At 43.8% G+C, this 24,842-nt stretch overlaps 1 protein-coding gene across 1 annotated transcript; it reads left to right on the plus strand.

Annotated features, from left to right (window-relative positions):
- Window positions 1–21,688: 21,688 nt before the first annotated feature.
- On the plus strand, window positions 21,689–24,397 carry LOC133887976 (WAT1-related protein At1g09380-like). The gene is made up of 6 exons (XM_062328035.1): window positions 21,689–21,864; window positions 22,431–22,493; window positions 23,082–23,454; window positions 23,549–23,707; window positions 23,791–23,942; window positions 24,049–24,397. The coding sequence occupies exons 1-6, from the start codon at window positions 21,689–21,691 to the stop codon at window positions 24,263–24,265; spliced, it is 1,140 nt and encodes a 379-aa protein (XP_062184019.1). The 3' UTR covers window positions 24,266–24,397.
- The last annotated feature ends 445 nt before the right edge of the window (window positions 24,398–24,842 follow it).

Raw genomic sequence — 24,842 nt, forward strand, 5'->3', positions numbered from 1 at the left:
ATAGCCAAGCTTAGTTGGTTGAGTATTTAGGGAGTATAATATTTAAAGTATGGTTTATTATGTTCTATTATTGTAGATGTACCACATATAGTTGTTATAACCTGAAATAATGGTACAATGTTTTTTGTCGATCGTGGGCAGTTATGTCAGATAAGTAGTATTTCAATATTTATTTTTGAGAATATGAGATCGTGTATGATCCACAAGGGGTACATCTATTGGAGTTTAACTCAATGGACAAAGGTACCCCGACTTCACAGCCTAGATCGATGACCTCTTAGTTAGTGATGTGCGGTGGACACCGTACACCGAGAAGGATGGCCTCAATCGTGCCCCATTCAGCCTATCTTTGTTGTGCACGCGAGACAATGACTACTGGTTGACGAAGAAGGATGTCGTCTTCAACATCCTCCTTGAGGATTACGTGTCGCATCAGGTGATTCTTCAATTTAGTCTGTACTAGTAGTACCCTCTACCCCCCGGATTTGGATCGTTCCTGCTCACATGCACATGTAATTTTTATGATTTATTGTTTTTGATCTTCATTTACGCATTGTATCTTGTGTAATAACTCATCTTGCAAGATGTCATGGAAGGGTACATCAACAACCACCCTGCGGGCACCACGTATTGAACTGTGGACAATGCTCTAGGACGAAGCGATATTGGACGTCATTCATGAGGACCGGTCGCACTCTAACGATGTTTTTGCGGAGTATTTGGCATTGTTTCTGCTTTGGACGCAGATCCAAGTCACGTACACATCGTCCGAGGTGCTGACTCATGCACCGCACATGCAAGTTCTGTACCCGATGCACAGGGACCAAGCACGGGTGTTGGCGGTATGTTTCTTCAGCACCAACTTTAATTGTACCCTATATTTAACTTCCAAAGCACTTGTGTTAACCTACATAATGTTTGTTCGTAGAGGAACCTCATGGAGTAGATAAAGGGGGTGGCTGCTACTACTATTCGATGGCTAGACCATGGGACAGAGGTCCCTACCCATGAGATGCGCGGGTTGTTGTACACGATCTACGAGAAGGCGAGCAAGATCATGAAGATGCTCACTTGTAGGTCCAGTACGGATGTTGCTCCTCGACCCCACGCTGTTCCGCCAGCTCAGACCTTCTCGACGCCTCCTATTCGACCTCCTCGCCCCCTCCTTAATGTCGATGGCCACTGCTCTGAGTCCTCACCCCTCAATGACATTCATGGCTTGGCCTCCCACTCCCCCACGTTCGACATATGCTCCCACTATGGTTTCAGTTCCTTCAGGCCATCTAACACAGATATCGATGGGTCCTCATCTCACGCCCCTCCCAGATACCCTTGTACCTCTATCAAGAATAGATTATGTACTATGTAAAGTTCACAGTTGCAATAGGTGAAAACATGTTTTGCTCCATAAACCACATGCAGTGCTCAATGATTTTGAGGACATACACGATGCGACAGAGTACCTAGAGCACTTCATCAGGGAGGGTTCCACGCACGAATAGGATGACTTCAACACATTTCTCAGCTCGATTCATATGCAGGACATGATCAGCCCTCCCAATTAGGTGGTGCACCTCCTGTATAGACGCAACAGACCCAGGAGCAATACGCGATGCTTCCTCCCAATGGCCAGTGTTCATGAACATTTGTCCCACCGGACCCGCTCATGTACTCAACGGACCACGTGAGAGCACGGGGACATTGGGCGTCGAGACCTTATGAGCATGGGGGGGGGGGGTCATCCCGAAGTGGGGATGCATTTAGGGAGTACTTTAGGGACTACATTGCTTATATCATATATTGTGCACATCTTATTCTACTATGTTAGTATCATACATCTGATTCATTTTTCTAGCTTCAGTCCTCCATTAGCATTGTGACAGAGGACTCCAAGCAAATGTCCCGTCTAAATAGAAAAATAGATGACATAGGGAGACAAATAGCGGGCTCAGTTTTCTATTTACTTAAGGAGACCTTACAATTATTGCTAATTATAATTTAACTACTTCGGTATAATCATTTCATTGCTTTTTATGTTACATTATTTATTTTCTATTAGTTTACCGATGTCAAAAATTTCAATGTGTTACCAGGGTGCCATCGATTCCTTAAGGAACCACCCACTCAGAGTGCCACACTAGCATGAGCATCTGTTGTGCTTGTGTGGTAACTCAGCTTTTGTTGGTGATATGTCCTAGAGGCGATCGCGTATGCAGATTGGATCTACGAATAGGATTTAATATAATTGAATATCCATTAGAGTTTAGAGTCATGATGGGCTTTAATGTGATTAAAGGTCATTAGCGTACTCTATATAAGAGAAGGCAGGAGTCGTGGGCGCACATGAATTCAGCCACCAAAACCCTGGCCACAATCTCTTCCCGAACTCCCTACGAAACCCTAGTCGGGCGCACAGTGCTAGCACACCGGTGCACGACTTTCCGTCCCTATATGTGTGGATACTGTGGAGGCACTGCTATGATTGCTGCGGTGCAGATTGGTGACGAGGACACAAGGACGGGTTCGACTACTTCCTCATCGCGATCGAGGATGTAGTCGAGGCTTCCTATTAGTGGTCGATGAGATGGTCGACGTGATTGACTACTTCCTATATGTGGTCAGAGCTGGTTGAGGACATAGTGCATGTGGTCGGAGCTGGTCGAGGACGTGGTGCACATGGTCAGGTCTAGTCGAGGACGCACATGAAGTTAGATCGGTCTACTCCAACTCTTCTTTCACTGTGCCGTACATCTAGTGATAATGATCTATGATTCCCTACTCACATGGTTCCTTGGTTGAATGTGGTAGAGAAACATTATTTTATGCTAGCGTAGCCTACTCGTTCCCCAATAGTGCTATCAGAGCATACATGCGTAGTTTTTAATCTAGATCGATCATGTATAGATGATTTGTGGTAATAATAGATAGGATCTATTTTTGTTCTTGTGATTGGTTCATGTGATGGATCGGTCGATACATGGTTTGGTGAAATTGGGATCGAAATGAGGTTCGAGTCGATGGAACAACATGATAAAAAAGATTAGCTCGATCTCCCACTAGCCACGCATGCGACTTGCCCCTACCAGATGGAATCACTATCGAGGCTAACAGCACACGCTGCTACATGGTTGGTAAAATAGCAGATCGAGGTTGTGTGTGTTGTCAACGTTTCTGGAAAACCTTAGTGATGATCAATATAATTGATCCAATGGAAATTGAGACATTGATAATGACTCAGAAATGGCTTGATATGATCAATCCAATGAGATTTCCATAGCGATTTCATAGATATGATCTATATATTTCTGAGACCGTCGTTGCGTAGCGTACACGCATAGTTATTATAACAACATGTTCACATCACAACATTAGAATTCGATTTTACGCTTAACTCGTTTTTGCAAAGAATGTTGTGACTGGTATGGCCTTATTGTGTATGTGATGCATATGTGTAATTTTCATGGTATGTGTGTCATGGTTAATTGCAATCAAAGGTTGTCTTGTTATTATATAACGGCCTGCGTGCTGACTTGTGATGCTTCATGTTCTCATGTAATTCATTGCTAGCTATTAAGTGTAGCAGTCTAGTACATGATCATAGAGACTTGAAGTATGATGACCTAGAGGACAGGAACCGTGGCGATGGAGATCACCATGTGAAGGGGTCATACTATGTCACAGTTAATATGATTTCCTGTGATGTTTATCTATATTTCTGTTATACTATTTCTTCATATTTTATATGTGGTGGATATGATGACCATGATAGAATAGTTTTCCACAGAAAAATTAAGAGTAATTGATGTCGTTCTAATAGCTGCACCTACATAGGTTTTGATCATTGTGTGGTAGGTATGTCAAAGCAGGGTGCCATTATTTATCTTAACTAGTTAGTGTGGATGTCGGACATCTACACATATAGTGTAGGTTTACTTAACAAGCTATTAAAACGGTTTTAGGATTGGGGCATGGTGTCGGGCGCTGGAGCATTGGATGCCACCCAATAAACAAGAGTCGCATAGAGATGTGATTAGCAGTATGTTGCTTACCTATATCACCTAGGTTTCTAGCAGTGACACCAAAGCTCACTAGAATCTAGTTGAATATGGATCTTGTCCCATAGTATAGCATTAGACGGAAACATTTTCAAAGAATACAGTGGGAGTATTTTCTAATAAAATGTTTATTGGAAGATACATACAAACATGGTGTTGAAGCGTTGCATATATTCTTGTTGTAAATTTTAGAAGTAGTTCTCCTTACAATTCCGGATTAAATTGTAACGATTGATATGAAATTAAATTGGGACTTGTTCTCACTCAATGATGCAAAGGATGTGTTGTAGAAGTTCTTGTCCTGATGAACTAGCTCAAAGATGCTATCTTGTAACTCATGGATTTTATGAGAGATGCCATGATTACTCACTTTATGTCCATTGCCTCACATTGAATATGACTTCAATATGATTGAAGGGCATATTGCTTTGTGGAAAACCAAGCTTAGCTAAACGATACTTGATCCTGAAAGCTTCGCTTGTGTACATGTTTAGAAAGTGGGGCATATTACTTAAAAAGTTGTAGTCATACGATGATACATCAAAGGAAAACAAGGAATACTTGCAAGTTCTTGAGAAAAGGAAAGGAAGTATGACTTCTAGCCCTAGATACCAATGATATAGACATGGATTTTGCTATTTTCTCTTGTAACTCTTGGGTAGTTGATACTAGAATCAAACTGGAGTTTTTGGCAAAATGTGAAGTTGATATATGCATTAGCAAATAACAAAATGATTGTTGTGTTGGCCGATTGGCACTGTAGCTTCATTATTACCCTCAAAGTTTTGAATGGAATAATTATTTTTCTGATCTTAACTTGACTATGACCATAAAATCTGCTTTGGAAGTAGAAGATTGTAGACAAATATTGTTTAGCTTTCTAGCAACTTGGTCCAGTCATGATCCATTGACGAATGGATTTTGAGGATATGTGAGTATAACATTGATTGGCCTCACTTTTATTTGGCATTATTACTTATGTCATATGAATAAGAGACACATGGAAAAGCTCCATAGAGATGGTCTTCAAGATTCATTTGATTTTGAATCATTTGACATGCATGAATCTTGTTTACTTGGCAAAATGACTAAGTTGCATTTCACTAGTCAAGGAGAAAGGACGAGTGAGTTATTAGCTCTTGCACATACAGATGTATGCGGGCTGAGGAGCTTTATAGCTAAAAGTGGTTCTTGTTAGCGTATTCTACCCATTCCCTAACAGCTTGGATGTCAATGTCCTTCGATGTGAAGACCTTTGGTAGGAGGTTCTTCATGGTGTGTTCCTTTTTCCCATTCTTTGAGCCAGCCAATTCCATATTCTCAACTACACTACTAATGTCATGTTTATCAACCACAACCTTGTCGCTTCAAGCAATGGATTGATGTGGTGAGGCTGTCGTACAACGGGGGACAGATCTGAGAGGCTAAACCAAATTGGAGTATGAGATCAGGATGGAGGAAGCACACCAGAGGCAAGAGACACATCAGCAATGGCAACAGGAATGTCAACGGTGAGAACAGGAATGCAAGTGGTAGGATGAGGAGCTTCAAGCACAGAAGGAGGAATACCGCCTCTAGGAGGACATTTTAAGGAGGTAGGAGGCCAAACTTTCGAGGCATGAGGAACTACTTGAGAGGTGTCAAGCTCTCCTACGTCACCAAGAAGAAGAGGTGCGCGGAGCAACACATGAGAGAAGCAGGAAATATCCCCGCTCAACATAGTAGAATCTATGTTCTATCCCTGACATTGTAATATTTCAAACCATGTACAACAAACTTTGTATTAATAATAGACGTTTACCTTTGCGAATAAAAATGTTTGCTTCTCCTCTCATCTCCATATAACTTAAATTTCTCGAAGTAATTCGTTTATTGTGTAAATATGCAACAAAACTTGTCGCATGTTTGATGGTCGACAAGTACTTGTTGCCCTTTCAAGGGTGATAGGTACTTGTCGCCCGTTGGATCGGTGACATGTACATGTCACCCTTTCATTGGGCGTTAGGTACTTGTCGCCCATTGGTTCGGCACTCAGGGGTAGTGTGCGCCGAATCGTCCAGCATCCACCGTTTGTTTGAGATATTCTGATCAACTAAGGATTTTGATTCTAACTATCCTATGATGGAGTTAGAGATGCATGTGTGCTTATCTCGTGTTATGCAGGTAATGGATGTAACTTGGCGGCTGACAGCGGGATGATCAAGGCCAAACAAAGTGCTTGGTATCGGACGATCGAGAAGGCCGAGCGGAGTCAAGAGTGATATTAGCTATGCACATGATGGTCAAGCATAGCATTGAAGGATGGATGAAGACGGTGTGTTGATAAAGTCAAGCGGATATCGGTGCAAGTGCAAGGTGGTCCGAGGGATTGGTAGCAGGAGAGACTTGTCGACGATCAAAATTGTAAGACAGAGTACACGCGTTGATATCGGGATGCTTTCTTAAGATCAAAGTAAGCACATGTGAGTCATGCTTTGAGAAGTGTGCAAGACAGTTCTGCGGGTTAGCCTAAAAAATAGTGGAAGGATGGCGTGCACGTGACATCATCGCGAAGCTAGCATCGAAACTAAGTCATGAAGATGCCACGGTCGTTCAATAGATGGAGTGAAATATAGACCAAAATACTCTGGTGGTAGATAGAAGGCCATTGTAAGAAAGAAGTATTTTGAAAATAAGAAAACTTAAACGCTAAGTAACCTCATTAGGTCTATAAATAGTGGGTAAGGCTATAGGAGAGAGTGGAGCCAGCCATTTAAGACTTAAGAGATAGGTTTTAGAGGAGAGGAAATAAGACCTTAGCCTTTTGTAATAGGTGAGAGCTTTTTTGAGAAAACTATATTATAATCTGCCCAAAAAAAGTGCTATACGCTGGATAAAATGGAGAGATTGTTTCCTACAATACTTGTGTTCATCTCCTTCTAGTCTGTTTCTTGACTCCTTGTTTTGTTGCGATTTTTTCTTTTTAGATGTGATTTTCATTTTGATTTTTAGACTGATTTTTCAACATCTTATGAGGTCATTCTTCTTATTGTTAGAGACATAAAATTCACGTGCAAATGCATAGAAGTGAGTTTTGAATTTCCGTGCCTCTAATTCATCAACTTGGAAAAAAAAATTTCTCAGTGACCATCTCTTGTTCTTTAAGTTGTCTTTCCTTATTTGCAATCGTTTGTAACAATAACTTATGCGATGAGTATCAATAGAACCTAGAATTTATCAACTTACATAAGAGCCATGTCTTAGAGTTTTCTTTTGAAACTAAGCTTTTTCTCTATTTTACTTTCGTTTGTATTTTAAGGTGCGTTAAATCATCAAACTAGGAGAAGCTCATCGAATCTCGAAAGAAAATTTTATGAAATGACTTTTCACTTCCTCTGGTTGCCGTTCTCGGTCAGCACAGCACACCTGAAATGACAAAGAAACAAAATAACCAGGAAAGCAGAGAAGATTCGTCACCGACGTGCCACCGAACTCGCCTCAACGGTGGCTGCGGGTTAGCTGTTGATGAAGTGGTGGAAGAATCTGTTTTTTTCGACCTGAGGCAGATCGCGGCGTCCGACTGCGCCGTCGGCTCCTCCCCATCGAACCCAACAGCCTCCAGAGCTCGTCTCCACACGCTCGCTAGCGGCTTCCCTGCGTTGTGCCGCGGTTCTAGCTTCGCTGCTTGCCGTCATCGAACCGATACTTGCTAGCTGCTTCACACCGCAATTTGCTAGTTGTTTCCTGCGTCCTGTCGTGCTCTTGGCCTCGTGCTTGTAATCAGTGGAAGTGTTGAAGCGTACCTAGTGCCGATCGACTAATCTCCACGTACGCCTCCTCTCTCCTCCAATGTGGGCACGAATCTGATTAGGGAAGAATATTTACGTAATTGCTGGTCTCTTTCTCGCTGTATTGGATACGGACTGAGACTGGCATACGCTAGACTTATATTTTAATACTATTCTTACATATAGCAAATCAATCTCAATCGTCATAATCTAGACCCATATGATAGATGGTGTAGATACTTTCCCTTGTAATACGATTAACGTGGTGATTTTAAGACTTTGAGAGCGAAACAAGTAACTTATTTTAGCTTTGTTTTATTAAGACAATATATCATGTCAGGTTAGCCAATATAGCCATGGATGGCTTGAGTATAAATTATGTGAACTTTTACTGTTTTACATTGCTTGCTCCCGTGACATTGATCAGAAATAATTTGGCCTCGACCTCAGATGCTGCCAAAGCTCGGGATTCCATCTCAATTATGCGCTACATCGATCCATTTGTTGTTCTAACCACTCTATTCTGTATATGCTCATTTTGGAAATGAATATCGTCTCCAATATACACACACATTCAATCACTTCAATGTAGTATAAGATAGTTTTAAAATTATATGGCATGGGAAAACTTTTTAACAACCTCGTAATTGCGTAATACCAATGCAATAAATCAATGTTAAAGAGTGTAGGTTAAAAAACCGACAGTAAAACTATTTTTCAACCGGCACTGATATATCTTTTTGTAGTAGTATAAATACTTTGACGTATATTAGTTGTTAAAGTTCAAAAGGTTGATGGCATCCATTACATAACAACGTGTAAAGGGAATAGTTGGAGTACTGAAAATTACTTGTTTTCTGTGTTTGTGAGTTGGACTGTCTTATCAGGGTTTTATACTGGCAATTCTTGAGGCTGAGCTTATAGTTACGGGGTTATATGGGTAATTATTTATGTTAAAAATTTATAGAACGCTATATGATAGTATCCTCTGTATAAAAAAAAATTCAGATTTTTTTATGATTATTTTGATAGTGTTATCTCTGAAGGTTGAGAGCATCAAAATGCGATATTTTTATGATTTTTAAACCCTCACCTGGTGGATGGGTGAGAGGTTTAAAACTTTCAAAACACTATTGAAATAGTTATAAAAAAATTGAAAAAAAAAACTTTATGGTGTAGATGGTGTTATTATCTAGTGCTCCATAAATTTTCGGACAAAAATATGACATGTAAGATGAGAAACAAAAAAGACAACTCACTGTATAAGTAATTATAATTTGAGTTGAAAATTTGTGGAGAGCTAATCCTCATTGTACAAATTTTATGACTATTTCGATAGCGATTCGAATGTTGAGAGCATTGGAGCACGATATTTTAATAATTTTTAGATCTCTCGCCCGATTGGTAAAAATTATTGGCAGATATCTGCATATTTGCAAGCAAATTCATACAAATAACATAAGCAACTTGAGAGCAAATTTTGTACACCGGTGTCTAGAACGAATGCAGACAATTTGTTTGTTCTTCCATGTTCAAAGTATGTAAAAGCAATTTTGTTTAAAAAATGTAAGCAAGTCAATATGAATACAAAAGGCAATTTAGTAACCATGTCAAGGAAAAAATCAAATTGAAAATAAATTTGATGTATCTTTCTTGGCAAATCTGAAGTAATATATAGGCAAGTTAGTACAAAATGCAAAACCAAATCGGTAGAGCATAGAAGAGAAGATGGAAACCTCGCCCCAGCAGATACGGTGGGTGGTTGCTCATATCCAGCGAGGGCCACTGTGGCAAGGGGGAGAGGGCGGGCGCAGGTATGAGGGAGAGTCCGGCGAGGGAGGGGAGAAGCTGCCCACCGGCGAGTGGGGAGGGAGTGGCCACTGACAAGCATGAAGGCTCAGGCTCAGGCTCAGCCTCAGTGCGCTCCCAGCCCAATGTCGTCTCAACAGATCTGGCGGTGTGGTTTCTCAATCCGGCGGAGAGGGGCTGTGGCTTCTGTGGCGAAGGGGGGAAAGGGTGTAGGTGTGAGGGAGAGGCCGGCGGGGGGAGGGGAGAAACCACCCACAACGGGTGGGGAGGGAGTGGTTGTCGGCAGGCACGAAGGTAGAGGACGGAAATGGTGATGCGGTTGGAGAAGGTGCGAGTGGATAAAGAGAGGTGGGTGGTGGGGCAATAAAGAAAGGTGTGCTATAGGATACATAGCAGATGGTTGATCCTTAGCATACATGTTGTGCGACAAACACATGTACGGTCGGAATTTAGTCTTTATCTAAAAAAATTTGTTGAATATCAGGTTGTCACCTGTCAGTACTTTACCATTCCCCCCCCCCCCCCCTCTAATCATCATATCGAATAGTAGATTCAAATAGAAGTAGACGTAGAGGTAGGAAGAGACTATTTTTATTATTTTAACATAAGGATTAATTGGTACAACCACTCTCTCTTCTCCTTTTCTATATATGGTTGGTCATATTGGAAAGGAGTCATGCTAGGAGTTCATCTTTTTCTTATAGAAAGCCTGTAACAAATCCGGTCTTCTCACGGGAGTCCGATTTCTCAACAAAAACTACCTCCATTGAGAAGAGTCTTTGACAAGCTCTAGCGCTTTCCTCAAAACTAGCTCTCTACCTTTGGCAAGCTAGTTTGTGCAGGCCAGTGTGTAAATTAAGCTAGGTCTCGAGTAAAAATCAGGAAAAAGCACAGATATAATTGGCCATTCTCATCACAATTGATCTTCCACGTCTGACAAGATAAAACCTTATCTCACTTACCGTGAAAAGCTGTACTTAACTTTTAATCAACCATCTCCAAAGTAAGCAAGCACGAACCCAAGCTTTATCCCTTCCGTTACTTCCGTGTCTCTGTGCCAAACTAAAATCGTCAGATCGTGGCAAAGCTTGCCTCGATGTCGATCCACGAACGTACGTAACACAGCGCGCGCACGCCTAAAATGACAAAGAACAAAATAACCTGACAAGAAGAGAAGATTCTTCATCAATCCTGTCGTCGTCAGTGTCCTCACACCACGTCCAGCTAGCGTTCGTCGTCGCTTTCTCATTCACATCGCACCGCATCCAACGATCGTGGGCACTAGCGTTGTCATTGCTTGCCGCTGCGATTCGCGGACGCTGAGATGGAGGCCATTGGGCCTTGGGCGCATGCATAAACTCCGGCCGGCTGACCGGAACGGGAATAGGGACACGAGCAGCTTCATCATCTGATCGCCGGCTCTTTTCGTTGACGCCGATGTCAGTCCGTGCATCATCGATCGATGCTGCTATGTTTGATTTGCCGATCGATCGACCGATTGATTGATGATGGCTTAGGTAAGTTGATTGGTGCGCAAACACACGTCGCCGCGTCAGCGTAATAATCAGAGCGATCAGTCTGATATGAGTAATGCGTGCTTTTCCGGAATGGAGATGTGCACGGCAATTCGGGCATTAACTCGGGGGCGTCCTTGTCGTATCAAATGATGATGGTTGGAATGGGTAGCTCATCCTGAACGTAATACGTTTGCATTTGGTTATACATGCATCTAGAAAAAAATGATTGCACACGCTGAGATGTAGAGATGTACCTGAGCGCAGGTACAATAATACGTCCACACGCACGCATGCACAATGACATACAATGACATGACCGTTGTCTGCTGCTGCTGCCGCCTTACGTAGTGTTTGGTTAGCGAGAGGTGGGATGAGATTATTTTATTTATATATTTGAAGATTAGATGATTTTATTTATATATAAATACTTGTTTAGTGGATATGATGAAACAAGTTCATTTTAGTACTCAGACCCACCGTTAATATCATGTTCGAAGTGGAACAGCTGTGTTTCACTATTTTTTTAGCGGCTTTGTTCTGAATCTTTAAAGAATATTTTTTGATTCTAAACTATTTTATCTCACTACTCTCCATCTAAACAACTAAAAATAAAATAAATCCGTTCCGTCTTATCTCATATTACAAACCAAACACTACTATTTTTACAATGGTATACAGCAGGCAGCACACACACAGCGAATTGAATTGGCGGCCGATGCGTACGGCACACGCGTTCTCGTTGGCCGCGCACGCGCGCTGAGCTGGAGTGCACGTCCATCCACCGGTCGGCCGGTTCAGTCCGGCCGCCGTTGGTTGGGCTCTGCGTGGCGGCGATTTGCCGATGCATGCATGCATGGCTTGGTCGTCGATCCTTGAAACGTCCGGGGAAGGAGTTTGCTTGCGGCGCGAGCGAGTACGTTCAGCGGTTTTTGTGGGATCGATGGAGCACCTATTCTTTCTTCTTTTCTTCTGCCTGCTTTTGTGATTTCTTTGATGCTGATCCTTCGGTCGGTCTTTGCAGTAAGCAACAAGGTAGGAACATGAAGAAAATGGGTCTTCACTCACCATGCTTATGTATTTGACACTATATATATAATATATACTCCCTCCGGTTCAAAAAAAAATACCGTTTTAAATAGCGTATAATCAACTCTTTCAAGCTTTTGCTATAAATTATTTTTTATATATTAAGTTTGGATACTTGAAAATGATGTAGGTAGATTTGTATTGAAAAGTATTTTTATAATAATATATTTTTGTTATATTTTATTAATATATTACAATAAAAGATAGTAGATAAAGTTGTATTTTTTGGATCATTATTTTTAAACTGTATTAATATTCAAAACGATACTTATTTCGGACTAAAGAGAGTATATAATTGACACTAGATACTAGCTGGGGACTACCACTCCATGACAAGCTTTTAGCTGATCGTTTGATTGATTTGATATTGGAAAGATTTCATTTCTCGCACACATAGATATCCAGCAAATTGCTGTTAGAGTGGGTAATTTTGATAAACAAGATTTTTAACTTATATTAATAATCAGATTATATATAAGGTGGGTGGCATATGCAACATATTTTTCTAGAAGGGAAAATAAATGTGGACAACTCTTGCGCGAACTTCCTTTGCCGAATTGAGACTAGTTGTTTCAGGCATAAAACGAACTGCTATAAGCAAGAAACTGCTACATAGTAATGGCACGCTTGGTGATGATGATAAGGCACCAATTATAGCATGCGCTATGCAATAACTTTGGGAAAGCCAAATCGAAATGCTCAGTTTGTTGCATATTTCCGTTTGGACTCTAGAAGCAATGACAAATAGTGCTAGCTAGATTAAAAGCAACTCATCATTCACTGTGATATAATGATCGATAAGGTGCTTGTTATAATTTGCTAAATGATTTAACGGCCATGATTGAAATTAAACATATGCCATTAGCTAACCCACGCCGCTATAATCTATCACCACCGAAACAAACTGGTACGTCAATCTATTTTTTTAGAGTATTATTGATTTTTCCATGATTTTGCTGCCATTTTTTTTTTTTTTGCCTCTCTTTTTTTGCTAGGTGCTCTCCTCCAGGCCCTTGTTTCAGGGCCAAATTAAAGAGAATCCGTGCATGCATGATGCTTTGGTTTCTTCTTTCCTTGGAGAGTTTAGCTAGGTTGAAATTAAGCGGAATCTCAGCGGAATGAACATGCTAGCTCTATTTCTGGGTTGGAGTACTGCACTTAGCTTGGCCCCAGCCAGTTAAAGGACACATGTACAGCTACTAAATCGACCGAGAACTCGATCAGAATTAGTATGAGTGCGTTCTACCCCGCGTGCAAGCGAGAGCGGTTTCAGCATGAATCTCATGACGTTTCTTCCTCGTGTCACACAAGCATGGTAACCTGAAACTACAAACAATTAAACCAGGGGCGCTTCATTTGTTGAGCTTCTTTTGGAACGGTTTCGGTTCGTGCCCTGCTGAGGATGGCAAAAATGAAGGGCCACGCACGCTCGCGCCGGCCTGACACACACCACAGACGACGCGGCGCACTTGTTTGGATGGGCACCGCACGGGCGCAGTCGGAGAAGCGCACAAGAAACCGCGCGCGCTGGAGAAAGAAACTTCAATTCAATTCACAACTTGATCGATTACCTGAGATATCAATATATCGATCTATAATATCATGCGCAGAATAATATTAAAGCAAACGAAATAATACCACTAGTACTAGTATGCATGTATATAGGTATGTTTGGCAGAATTTTTGGAGCTCTTCATCTCTAGTTTAGGATTTTTTTAGTTAGAGTTAGGGGCAAATTGAGGTTCTTTAATTAAGTCATCTTATTTTTTATTTTAGACTAAAAATAGAGATTTTAACTATTTTATTTTATTCTACAAACTATAAATCCTACATAGATATCGGAGATAGAGCTCTATTAAACAAGACTTATATGTGGCGTATCTACACCTGCACTCATGAATCATATCTCTCCTCTCGTAATCTCATCGGTGTTTTAATTTGCATCCATCGATCAAAATAATATTAATCACTACGTGAAAAAAGCTTATGAGTGACAGGTAATAACCCTCATAGGTGACGGGTCTCGCACTCGTCATCCTGAACGCGTCACTGATGACTAGCAGGACCCGTCACTAATGATGTCATCGGTGACGGATCATACTATTATCCATCACCTATAAGCGTCTCCTATGTGCTAGGGTGACAGACATAAGTGACGGGTGACGTCTTCACCTGTCACTTATGTCTGTCACCTATGTACTGGAAGGAATACATACGTGACGAGTAAGGTAACCAGGTTACTCATCACTTATGTGTCCCTATAGGAATATCCTGTTTCCAGGCTGCATCCTGGAGTGTAGCCAGGATTTAGCAGCCATCTTCTCCCTGCAAACAACAACAACACATCAAAATCTATATCGACAAACACGCATATAAGAACTCGCTTCATCACAGAATCACAAAGGTCACAAAGTTCCAATCAATTCATTACAGAATCACAAATGTTATAAAGTTCAGATCAACTCATATTTTATATGTAAGACCTCGTAACCTAGGGATTCTATAGTGAAACTTGCCGTGTGGGCTTATGACTTTAGCCACCAAGAACTCTGTGATCCATCGTCGAATCTCCGAAAGTGCACCATCGTTGAAAAAAAGAGCGTTAAATTCCTAAATAATTTGACGCGTAACCAATGTCATGTTATCATGGAATTAAACTAATTACTGAAATTAGTTACGAATAATATCATATCGAACTTACATCAGAGGATTTGATATCCTTCATACGGAGCGTGAGGAGTATGTTACACGCAATATAGAATCCGTAGGTGTTGCCCGGTGGTTATTGGTGGCACTGCTGGAAAGAAAATTTAGTGTTAGATAAAAAGAAAAAAAGCATCAATAGAGAGCATTTGGTATTCTATTAGGTAGCATTTATCGCGAGCCAAGTCTTCTATGTCAGTCTGCGGCCGGCTTTCACATCATAGTCAGGTTGAGCTCTAATATATTTGTCAAAAGCCTTGCATAAGGATGGATCGATTAGAGAGCATTTGAATGTTAGAAAAGTTAAATATGTAAACTATGTCAGATAGAACTTACGCGTTGAGCATTCCTTTTACAACGCTATAATCACACTTTCCAGGTTTGATTTTTCGTCCTACTGGTCTTGACGAGTCGAGGTAGAACACCAAGACCCACTTGAGGCAAATGACCAGTAAGATCAAATGGTCACCGGTGTTGTGGTGTCCATCAGGTACTGTATTTTGGAATATTGTTGCATTGTCCTGACCACATGGTCCATAGCGTAATTGGGGTGATATTGCATGACCGATGTTGTAATGGCCTTAGGATCAAGACATTCGATGGAATCCTTATTCTTCTTTGTTTATTTCATTAAGTGTCTACAGATAACAACATAGTTAGATTCAAGACTTAGTGGTATTAATTAATAACAAAACATCCAGGCCATCAAGGTTGAAGAGGTTGTATAAGCCATTGAAACCCACAATGAAGTAGCCGTCATTATTACTTAAGAGGTGTCGTCATTTGTACTGTACGACTATAGATATGGCATTGCTGTCCCTAGAGCCTATATGTAGTAATTATGCAGGTCGACACATGCTTGTCCCACCCTTGCTAGGCCATCTACCGTCATCATGGGCTTCCCATATCAAAGTTTCATGTTGGCACTAGTCCACGCTGTTCCAATGTCCGTAGACTTCTTTGCCAATACAATGGCCTTCAACATCTTCGGTAGGTTCTTCTTAGAGCCTTTCTTCTCAGCTCCCTTTTCCTTTTTCTTTGGGCTCTTTGGGGATGATGGAATTGGTTCTGGAAGCGAGACTACTGGATGCGGAGGAGAAGGCAATGAAGCCGGCTTCTCTGAAGGAGGAGAAGGCAGTAAAGCTGCCTTCTCTGGAAGTGAGGGGCGCGGTGGTGGTGCACTTGGAGCTCGTCCAGACTGGGATGCATTGGAGACAACAATGTCGCCCCTCTTCCACTGGATCCTTTGACGAAGAGCTTCTCCCAGAGTTGTGACTTCATCATTGGGGGGAACTCCAACATGTCATTGGTGGCATTGCTATGTACCATGTCCTCTGTAACCACGGCATAGCCTGCACATATCGAGACTGTATGTAAGATGCGGACGCCTGGAAGCACATGCCCCCTTGCAACATCGATGTGATACCCTTCAGGCCTGATTACAAGGCTGCAGGGCATAGGCCCTTCTAGCAGGTCAATCGTATCTAGCTCAGTCACAGCAGCAACTACTTGTTGATCGACCTCTTTGGAGGCGCAGCTACTCTTCCCTGCAGCTCCAAGGCTAGCTTCCGCTGGGATGGAAATATCTATTCCCTTTGCTGCAAGCTACTCTATGATGTTTGTGTAAACTTTTCAGGTGGTATCATGTGTCAATGTTTGTGTAAATGCATCCACATCCACTGCAGGCCTCTTTCTCTTCTTATACATCCCGAGGTCTTCGGGAAAGCTGTATTTCCAGCCATAGGAACTTGACACACCTCGCACTCGACCTGGGTGCTCCAGGTTTCCCAGCGCCGCTGAGAGAACATCATAGTTCCTTGACCCCGGTGAAAGAACCTTGGCTGGCTTCGGCTGCCTTTTCTTTTACTTTTTCTGCAACTGCCTGGGTTTCAGTGTTTCTTAATGTGATTTGCCCGCTCTTGAACAGCTCACCCCTTACACGCAAATATGACTATGATCGTCACGGGAATTGGAGCCAATGATTCTCGTGGCCTTCTCTGGATAACTTTTTGTCCTCTACCTGCCATTTGGCCCTTTTCCCAGCGTACCCGATTGCGCCGATCATGTGGTTATGCTTGTTCCTAGCCCGAAGATGCTTCTTCTCCTCACTCTCCTTTTTGAACTGCTCTGAGTTCTGCATCTGCACAAAAGCATCCCAATCTTCATCTTTCAAGTGATTGTAGCTCTCGAATGCGCCACCCCTTTAGCCAAGTACCAATTCACAAGCTTGCTCTTAAAGCTTCGGTGAAGTTTCACGATCGCTTTCACTGCTGCATTGAGCGCGGCGATCATTTGACGCTCGCTCAAGTTTCCAGGGTACTCCAGATTGTGGATTGTTTACAGTTTGATTGCTGCATTGAGCCACCCTTGGAGGATTGTTTTCGTTTGCGAAGGGCAACATTGATATTCTTAATCTGATTGTGGACATCTTCCCTGCTGAAATACCTCAGAGGTAACTCTTTCTCCATTGTGCTATAGAATTGCTTGTCCATATTGCGATATGGGTGCTTTCTAGGAAGGAAATATCGATGCCGTATGTATACTATTTTCTTTAAGTTGTTCAACCTCAAACTGCATGTGTCATCTAAACAATATGAGCAAGCTTCACCTTTTCTTTTGCTCTGACCTGACAAGTTACGAAGTGCTAGCAGATCATTGATGGTGACTGTCGGTGTATCAGGAACCAGGGGTCCCTGAATCCCGAGGCTAGGCCAGCCATCCGCCACATGGCGCCATCCCGCGGGGTCTCTCCTGCAAGATGAGAAAAGATCAAGTCCCGGGAGAAGGCGCTCGGGGCCACAGTCAATGGCCCCCGAGTACCTCAGTTCCCCGATGATCCACGGAATTCAAGTACCGGGAAGAAAGTACTCGGGGAAGTGTACGGTCACCCCCAAGCACCCTAGTCCCCCGACGACCAGGAGAGCTAAGTTCCGGGGGAGAGTGCTCGGGGCTGCGTGCGGCAACCCCCGAGCACTCGGTTCCCCGAGGATCCATACAAGTGTGCCCGGGAGAGAGTGCTCGGGGGAGGTGAACAGTACCCCCGAGCACTCGGTTCCCCGAGGACAAGGAAATGCATTCTCGGGAGAGAGTGCTCGGGGAGGTGAACAGTACCCTCGAGCACTCGGTACCCCGACGACCTAGAAAGGCCCTCGAGGGGCCCACCGATGAGGTGTCAACCAGTCAAAGGCCTGAGGCCGCATTTAATGAGCGTGCGTGGCCTGTCACCTCCAACTGCTCCCGCCGCGCTCAGCGTCAGTTCCTGCCACGTTCTGGCAGAGAGGCGTGGGGTTATTAATTGCACGGGTCCCATCCCGTGCCATCCGGCCTGTCTCAGGATAACATCGTAAGGACCAAGGCGTTCTGTCTGTCGCACTGCTGTGGCAGGGGAACAAGATAGGGCAGGCACGCTGGGTCGCTCTGCGGCTGCCTGGTGGGCCCTCTCCACGGCGCCCGTTGCAAGGGCATTTATTGTGACGGATGACCGGGCGTGTGCCGTATTTTCCACCCCCGATCACTTCGCCCAGAGGGAATGATGACGCCCTTTCCATTTATAGTGTCTCGGAACTCGTGCCCCCCCTCCCGTTCGGGGCACGTTGCGGCCGGCGGATACTTAAAGCAGCCGGCGGCACAAAAGAAAGGAGGCGAAGCTGTAGGCATCCGAAGCTCAGAGAAACACAACGCAAGAAAAACACGGCTGAGTAGTGAGCAGCACGAGACAGGCTGAAGAACAGGGAGCCCCAGGCTCTTAGATAGATCAAGATTCTTGTAACCAGCAACATCCTTGAGGGACTTCCTCAGGACAGTTATAGTATCCATACAGGAGTAGGGTATTACACCCCCGTGCGGCCCGAACCTGTCTAAATTCCAGTGCATTTACTTCTTCTTGCACTAGGTCACACCCCCACCATCGGCCATTGCATTCATTCCCATTTATTTCTCCGACGAACGTATTCAGGATTATCCCCCCGGCCGAATCTCTAAAAAGGGGTCTCTTAGGATCCCTGCGACTGGAGTTACTCCTCCGATAGTGACAAAGAATATAGTGTGCAAGGTAAAGTACTCTTGCTTGTACTGATCCCAAACCTCGACGCCTTCTAACCAGAGTTTCTTAAGATCATCGACTAAAGGCCTGAGGTACATATCGATATTGTTGCCAGGTTGTTTTAGTCCTGATATCAAGATCGACAACATAATATATTTCCGCTTGTTACAAAGCCAGGGTGGAAGGTTGTAGATCGACAATACAATAGACCAGGTGCTATGTGAGGTTCTCACGTTACTGAATGGATTCATGCCATTTGTGCTCATAGCAAACCTAATATTTCTCAATTCTTCAGCGAACCAATCAAATGTGGAATCAATGATTTGCCACTGAGCGGAATGCGCCAGGTGCTGTATCATTGCGTCGTTCTTACGATCCTCCTTATGCCAACGCACCAATTGTGCCTAATTTTTGTTGGCAAACAGACGCTTCAGACGGAGAATTACAGGAAAATACCACACCACTTGCATAGGATCACATTTACTTTTCTTGCCTCCATCCCCGTCACCTCCGTTATTTCTACGCTTATATCGATGGGTTCTACAAACGGGGCATTGATCCAGCTTTGCATAGTCTCCACGAAACAAGATACAATCTTGCTTACATGCATGTATTTTTTTTATTTCCAGTCCTAAAGGACAAATTATCTTCTTCGCGTCGTAGACACCCTCAGGCACCAGCTTCCCCTCCAATAGCATGTACCTTAGCAGATCCAACAATGCTTCAAAACTCTTGTCAGTCCAACCATAGATTGCCTTCAACTGTAAAAGCTTTAAGTTCCAAAATATCCGTGTGTACTTCTCCTTACAGTTGGGATAAAGGGGCGTCATGGAATCCTGCACAAAGTCCTAGAATTTAGCAAACTCACCTTTGACATCCTTGTTATGCCGCTCAACATTACGCACCATCTGATCCATATTCTCCACAAAATCCTCGAGATCATTATCATTGAAACCTAATATATCCTCATCCCTGAGATCATGATCCATTTCACCGGGTGTAAGTCCTTGATCTACACTGTCAGTATGGAGGGCCCGATCCAACTCTCTCTCATTAAGGCCTTCCTCGCCATGTTTGTTTCAACCTGTATAATTCTCTTTAAATCCACGCATGATCAAGTGTGCATGGATATTATCTGGTTTCGGGAACTTCTTATCATTCTTGCAGTCGCAACATGGATAATACATTGCCATTTTACCACGATCTTTCAGATCCGTCAAGGCAGCACTCATGTAATGCTTCACCCCGCTCAGGTACTTCAGACAAGTTCGAGTTTCAAGGTACATCCAACTTCTATCCGTCATCTACAATTAATGTAAAAACATTCATTCTTCATTAATAATTACCTTAATTTCGTGGTTAAGCATGCAATTAAAAATTTCATACAAATACACTAGATCTGTGACATATCGCAGTAGATCGAGCAAACCTGGTATCAAATCTAACGTAAATACAACTTACTTGTACTAAGATTTTGGATAAAGATGCAAAATGATCGATTACAACTCAAAGCACAACAAATCTACCAAATAGGGATTAGAGGAGAAAGAAAGAGGAGAAAATGGGATATGCAAATCTTGAAAGACCTAGCATCAATTTAAACTTCAAATCAACAAGATATTAGAAAATCTATACTGGAACCGGTAAAAATCATCAGCACTATGCGGGCGGAACTGTTGAGTAACTGTTCGCCTGTACAGTGGCTGATTAGGTGTTAAAACGGATCTAAGTAATAAATGACGGGTGATAATATTACATGTTACTTATTATTTGTTATAAGTGATGAGTAATATTACGACCTGTCACTTATAACTGGTCCAGAGAGATCCGTCACCTTTGCCAAGTCATAAGTAACGGTTCGTAATATGATCCATCACTTATGATTGATGCAGGAAGACTCGTCACTTATGACCGAGTTATAAGTGACGGATTTAGTTATTATCTGTCACTCATATTATAGATGATGGGCAATATTACGACCCGTCACCTATTATCTGTTATATATGATGGGTAAATATATGATCCCGATATGAGACAACATAAATGACGGGTTATGTAATTATCCGTCACTTATATGTATCTTCTTTTCCCTTTTTTTACGTTTTTCATGTAGTGAACGTTCAGTTTGAATAATAACGGCACGATATTCAGTTCGATCACAGTTGGTTGCTTGCAATATTGCATATTTGCATGGGTGCGTGGCCACGAAACGGATCGGATCGAGGGAGCCGCCGGATCGTCATCGATCACAGCTGTTTGTTGCATGGGTGCACACGTTTGCCTGTGGCAATTAAGCAGGAGCAGCTGCGTGCCTGCTACCACTAGCAGCGCAGCTAGATAGAGTTGAGCAGATGTGGAAAGGAGCTGTGCTTGCGTTCAATGCAGACCTGATTGCCCTTTTTGCTTGTGGACTACTCCCCTTTTCTGTTAGTGTTACCAGGTTTCACTGCAGCAAGTCATCGCCACCCTCTCATGCCTTCATTTGTTTGGCCTCTCTCTCTCGCTCGCTCTCTCTCCACCACCTATATATATGCACACATTCTCTCCTCTCCCCTGCACCTATGTCGTAGTAGTAGCAGTACTAGGCTCTCTAGTCAGCGTGCAATACCCCTCCACCGCCCCAAACCCCACCGCTTCTCTCTCTCTCTCCCAAGAACGTTCTAGTTCACTAAAGAATCTAGAGAGAGAAGGAGAGGAGGCTGACCAGCCATGGGGACGGATTGCCTGCCGGCCATTGCCATGGTGCTTGTGCAGCTAGGTTTTGCCGGGATGAACGTGGTATCGAAGCTGGCCCTGGACACCGGCATGAGCCCCTACGTGCTCATCGCCTACCGGAACCTCATCGCCGCCGCCTTCATCGCCCCCATCGCCTACATATTCGAGAGGTAAATACCTTCGCTTTGTGGATCCATCATTTTTGTGTGATGCATGCCATGCGTTTAAGGATGCCTACCTGCATGCATATTGCTTCGCTCACTTCAGGAGATCTCTAGTGTTTTGCTTCACTGGATGCATGTATCAATGTCTTCTCAACTTGTTGTCCTTTCGTTTAAGAAAAGGACTTCCTTGACAGACGATTAACTTTATTTGTCGATTTTCAGTTCTTTCAAAAACAATAATTCGTCAACAGTATTTAATCTGTTGGAAGCTATGTATCTGTAGTTCTGTACATGGCTTCTCAATCTATACAACAATGTTCGTTTGCCAGGAATAGATTGTTAATTTTCTCTCTTTGCGAGATGCTTCGTTCTCTCTTGAGTTTGTTCCACGTGGTTAGGAAGGAGATCGAGGAAGTCATGCAATAACTTACCGCTCACCATAAACTTATCTAGGCATAGGTAGAGGTAGCCTTGCTGTAATTCGTGGTGTTGGTCATATAGTTGCCATGTGGAATTTACAGAATTGTTTTAATTAATCACTAACCGTTTGCCTCTTAAACATGCGAGTGTAGAAGAAGCGGGGTGAAGATCACCAAGAAAGTGCTCTTCCAGATATTCTTCTCCTCCATTTTTGGGTACGTCTTCTTTCTTCAGTATTAATTCAGGCACGATATTTTCGATGGCCACTAACAGTGACCTCGCAGAGTTAGATAAGCAAGGGCCAGAAGCAGCTAGTATCATGCCTGCAGTGCTGTCAGTCGAGTGAAAATACATGCACACACGAAAACGTCTTCGTTTTGCTCTAGCTAGCCTCCAGTAGCCTTGCAAGTCATTTTTCATCATGCGCGTCATGAGAACAGCCAGTTGTTGCTTGGAGCTCCTTCTCTGTTCCCATCTGGCTTTAGCTCCCACATTTGTGCGGTACACAAGGTCCCTTCTTCTTCCAGGGAAAAGGGACACGCTTGTTCTCAGGTGTCGCACTCGGTTTTGCCGTTGCCACTCCGATTAAAGTGTGTATAGTTTTCCAGCGAGATCGACAACCGAATTATTGCGCCATTTGATTAAGATTTAAGATTCATAGCCTACTACTACTACCACAAAAAAAAAACAAGCAGGTTGGCAAAGCTCTTTTTAGAAGAAACTAACGGGTGTCCGCAGATTTTTTGATATGTTTGGGATGTGACATCTGATCGATGGATCGAGCTAACACGTTTGGCATGCAGGGCGACGCTGAACCAGGTGCTCTACTTCGTGGGGCTCAAGTCCACCACCCCGACCATCGCGTGCGCGCTCACCAACACGCTGCCGGCGCTCACCTTCGTCATGGCGGCGGTGCTCAGGATGGAGACGGTGCGGCCCGCCACGCCGGCCGGGCAGGCCAAGGTGGTCGGCACCGTCGTCTGCGTGGGCGGATCCATGATCATGCCGTTCTACAAGGGCCCGCTGCTCAGGGTCTGGGGCTCCCCCATCCACTGGCGCTTCGCCGAGAACACGTCCGCCGCCGCGCCTGCCGCCGCCGGACATTCCGCCGCGGTGATCGGGGACGTCCTCGTCATCGCCAGCTGCGTCGCATGGGCCATCTGGTTCATCATCCAGGTACACACAGTCGTGCTAGCTATGTTGTACACACAGGAGTACATCGATTAATTGATCCAGGTACAAGTTCATTAATTGGTCGATCTGCGCGCAGACCAAGATGTCGGAGGGCTTCTCGGCGCCGTACACGAGCACGGCGATCATGTCCCTGATGGCCGGCGTGCAGTGCGCGGGCGTCAGCGCGGTTATGGACCGGAGCCTCGCCGTGTGGAAGCTCGGCCTCGACATCAGACTCTACTCCGTGCTCTACATCGTAAGCTCTCGCCTCGTCGTTCTTGAATGGAAGCACGAATCCATAGAAAAACCGGCGTTCCTTACGCTCGTGCATGAATGCAGGGGATCGTGTGCTCGGGGATCGCGTTCGCGCTCATGTCGTGGTGCATCCAGGTGCGCGGCCCGCTGTACGTGTCCATGTTCAGCCCGGTGCTGCTCGTGGTCGTCGCCGTCCTCGGCTGGGCCATCCTCGGCGAGAAAATACACGTGGGAAGGTGATCCATTGGAGCTGCGCATCGATCCTCTCTGCACCGGCCTGTAATTGTTTTAATTTTCAGACACTTTAATCGTGGTGTTCCCATTTTTTCTCGCTGCATGCAGTGCTATCGGATCCGTGCTCATCGTTGCCGGGCTGTACATGGTGCTGTGGGGCAAGGGGAGGGAGATGGACAGAGACGACGACAGCGACGAGGAGACCGCCGTGGGCCTGGGTTTGAACGGGAAGGGTGCGGTTGCAGGCAATCGCGACGCCGTCAGCTTGCCGGTGTCGTTCTCGACAACTCCCAAGCACGACACGACCCGAAACGGCAACAACTGACGAGTGATGGCGACCGGTACGAAAGCAATCATGCTTACGTACATATACTCTCTGTTGGTCTGTCAGTTGCATGCATCGATCAAGATCATGCAAGGAAGAAGAAGGATTCAGAGCGTGGTAGGGAAAAAGGCAAACTAATTATTGGAAGAAGAAGATGAAGAAGACGACGATGATAACGACGTCGACAAGAGGGCATGCATGTATATACGCTTCCAGCCTCGGATCGAGTGGTTTGTTAGGCAAAATTAGGAGGTGTGTGATTGTATTTGTGGAGGGATCGATGCTAGCTTGGTTGGTTGATGCTATCTGAATTATGCTACTTGGGTGATCTGATTTAGTTTCTCTCCAGAGATTTCTTTACTTGATCCAATCTATACAGATTTTTTTCTCCTTTTGCACACCGCGGTCGATGAAAAAGAAGAACACGTGGGAATTCGTTTTGTGATAAACAAATTGGGAAGTGGGGATTTTAACCGAATTCTTTAGTCTTTAGCTCAAATGTGAACTGAGTTCTAAAATTTTCAAAGAAATCCCCCTAGTCCAAGCACCTGATTGCGAAGAAGCAAATCATATTGAA

The sequence above is a fragment of the Phragmites australis genome, chromosome 1 (assembly GCF_958298935.1).
Source record: "Phragmites australis chromosome 1, lpPhrAust1.1, whole genome shotgun sequence".
NCBI lineage: Eukaryota > Viridiplantae > Streptophyta > Magnoliopsida > Poales > Poaceae > Phragmites > Phragmites australis.